The sequence below is a fragment of the Merops nubicus genome, unplaced genomic scaffold (genome assembly GCF_000691845.1).
Source record: "Merops nubicus isolate BGI_N331 unplaced genomic scaffold, ASM69184v1 scaffold49368, whole genome shotgun sequence".
Taxonomy (NCBI): domain Eukaryota; kingdom Metazoa; phylum Chordata; class Aves; order Coraciiformes; family Meropidae; genus Merops; species Merops nubicus.
In genome coordinates this window covers 3,655-6,398 of record NW_008627332.1, presented here as the reverse complement: position 1 = coordinate 6,398, position 2,744 = coordinate 3,655, and the positions used below count along the sequence as shown (strand labels likewise).

At 41.0% G+C, this 2,744-nt stretch overlaps 1 protein-coding gene across 1 annotated transcript in view; it reads left to right on the top strand.

The window, feature by feature from the left end:
- Positions 1-2,744, top strand: part of LOC103778662 (pantetheinase-like) — a gene marked incomplete at its 5' end in the record, with an annotated part of 5,155 nt that overhangs the window by 1,248 nt on the left and 1,163 nt on the right. Inside the window, 2 exons of the mRNA XM_008946259.1 lie at positions 469-760; positions 1,261-1,634. Of these exons, the coding sequence (XP_008944507.1) occupies positions 469-760; positions 1,261-1,634 (666 nt within the window). The remainder of the gene's footprint in view (positions 1-468; positions 761-1,260; positions 1,635-2,744) is intronic.

Below are 2,744 nucleotides of genomic sequence, written 5' to 3'. Positions count from 1 at the left end.
GCGTCCTGCTGACACACTGTGCTTCCAGTCCTTCAGTGCACCTCAACACCAAGGTCACCAATCCTTGTCCCACAGCACAGCATCCTCCATACTCCACTTCCATTATTACTTCTCTTCTGTTCCATTGTTATTTCTCTTCTGTATGTCTTTTGGGTCACCAGAATTATAAAATAGATGGGGAGAATGGAGAGGTTATTTTTATGGGAGTTGGATGTGGCTGACACAAACAGACCTGCAGATGGCTGGCTGGTTTCATAGCTGGATGCCAGGGCAATATGTGTCTCCCCATATCCACCTTTTGGGCACTATGGTCATCGTACAATTTTAGCCTGACTGTAGGTAGTCAAGTGAAGGCTTCAAACACAGGTCAAAAAACTTCTCTAGGCAATCTGAACAGTTTTAGGAAACGACTCCAGGATATTGCAGTAAGTACCTTTAACCGTTTTCTCTTTTTTCCTTCCCCTGCAGTATAATCTCTTTGTGTCAGAAGATCAGTTTAATTACCCAAAAAAGCCAGAAGCAATCACCTTTGAGACTCCCTTTGGGAAGTTTGGCATTTTCACTTGCTTCGACATCCTTTTCCGTGAGCCTGCCGTGGTCCTAGTGAGCGAGCTGCAGGTGGACACCGTGCTCTTCCCAACGGCTTGGATGAATGTCCTGCCCTTTCTGACTGCAGTTGAGTTTCACTCTGCCTGGGCAATGGGCATGGGTGTCAATTTCCTAGCTGCCAATACACACCACACCAACATGTCTATGACAGGTAACTAATTCTCACTTTGTCGGAAAAATGTTTATAACCATGAATCTTTATTCCCTGATCTGCGAGACGATTTTATCTGAAAGGTGAAGAGTCTAGTCTCCAAATTTTAAATCTGACAAATCCTGTCTCCATGGGTTCCATACAAGGCAAAATTTGTGGTGTCTTCTTTTCTTTGTCCTGGCTTCTTAGGACCTCCCTCCCTCCCTCCCTCCCTCTCTCCCTCTCTCCCTCTAAAGCAACGCTGTTGCATCCAACAGAAAACTGGGGAGGCAATAAACACAACAATAATATGAAATCCTTTGCCTTTGGCCACACTGAACAGACCTTACCCAGGGAAATAAGTACTGATCATTGCCAAAGCATGAGCGCTATGTACTAGTTGCTAATGGTTACCTTTGGTGAAATTTCTGTAATATTTATAAAACAGTGAGTAAGCTAACAATAGGGACAAATAAAAGGACAATATATTCTTTTTGGACTGACTGTTGTGCTCTCCTCAGGGAGTGGTATTTATGCACCAGACGGAGCCAGAACGTACTACTACAATATGAAAACTGAGGACGGTCACCTCCTTGTTGCCAAACTAGATTCACACCCTCGCCTTTCTCCTGCCTTCCTGCCTGCTGTCAACTGGAGCTTATATGCTTCGAATGTCGAAAGGTTCTCACCGAATGATGATGATTTTAGAGGATACATCTTCCATGACCAGTTCACTTTCACTGAGCTCACTAAGCCTGAGGGGAATCTCACCATTTGCCAGAAAGACCTTTGCTGTCACTTGAGCTACAAGATGGCAGGGAAACAAGAAGATGAAGTTTATGTCCTAGGTGCTTTTGATGGGCTTCACGTTGTTGAAGGACAATATTATCTCCAGGTGATTCTTTGTGTGTGTGTGTTTATTTTAGAAAGCTTCTTTACAGGAAGAAACCTTCAGACCTGTGAGGAAAAAAGACAATTACTTTCTTGTATGCTGCAGTCCTGGTGTCCCATTGTTAGCAATGGGAAGTAGTTGCTACAGTGTCCAAGCCTGCTTACTTTTAAATCCAGAAAATGCAGTGGAGAGGTCTCTAAACTTCTTTTAAGTTCCTAGAGTGCAATCACTATTTTTTTAGGTGTGCAATCACTATTTTGTGACTATCTGCAGTGCCTGGTCTGAATCTTCTCTGTAATCTTCACCGAACAGTTGCTGTTGAAAAAATCAGTTGGATCATATCTCTGTTTGTGAGACACTCTGATAATTTAGAGTCACAGAGATGTTAAATTTTTGTCATGACTCAAATCATAGCAATGAAGTTTACTGAAATGATATATGACTTTTACTGGAAATGTTCACTCTTCCTCTCTTTTAATCAAATGTTTGGGAAGACAGTGAGTTACATCCTGGTTGGATTTGCTTAAACCCATAGTAGAAAACCTTCATTGCCTTCATAATTAAGTTACTGTGCCAACAGATTATTCTTTTTTTAGTTACTTCTGTCTGTCAGCATGGCCCTTGCATGTCAGCTGGTATAGGATATGAAGGGAGGTGCTAGCCAGCAAACAACTCATCTAATACATTTGGGAAGATAGCTTGAATAAATTCAGTTCTCAGTGAGCTTGCTTGGAAAAATTGTTTCAGTGGTTATGGAAGCTGCCAGATGGTCTCTACCAGTAAGGAATTTTCTAAAGAAGATGGGAATTTCTGCTCTTCCTTTTTCCCTCAGATTTTTTTTTTAATTTCCTCAGAACATACTGAAAGAATTTTATTCTTTGTTTCTATATTTGCATTTCAACAAAAAAAAACATACTTGCTGATGAATAATACTTCTGATGTTTGTAAACAGTTTTCTTCTATGCCCCAATATCTGATGCAAAGAGGAAAAACTCCATCACCTGCCAGCAAAACTAATATTCTTTGATCTTCACAGGAGTGCTTGCCCTATTTCATATTTCTTCATGATGTCCATAAACATTTATCAGCTGAATAATTAAGGACTAAAGGAAC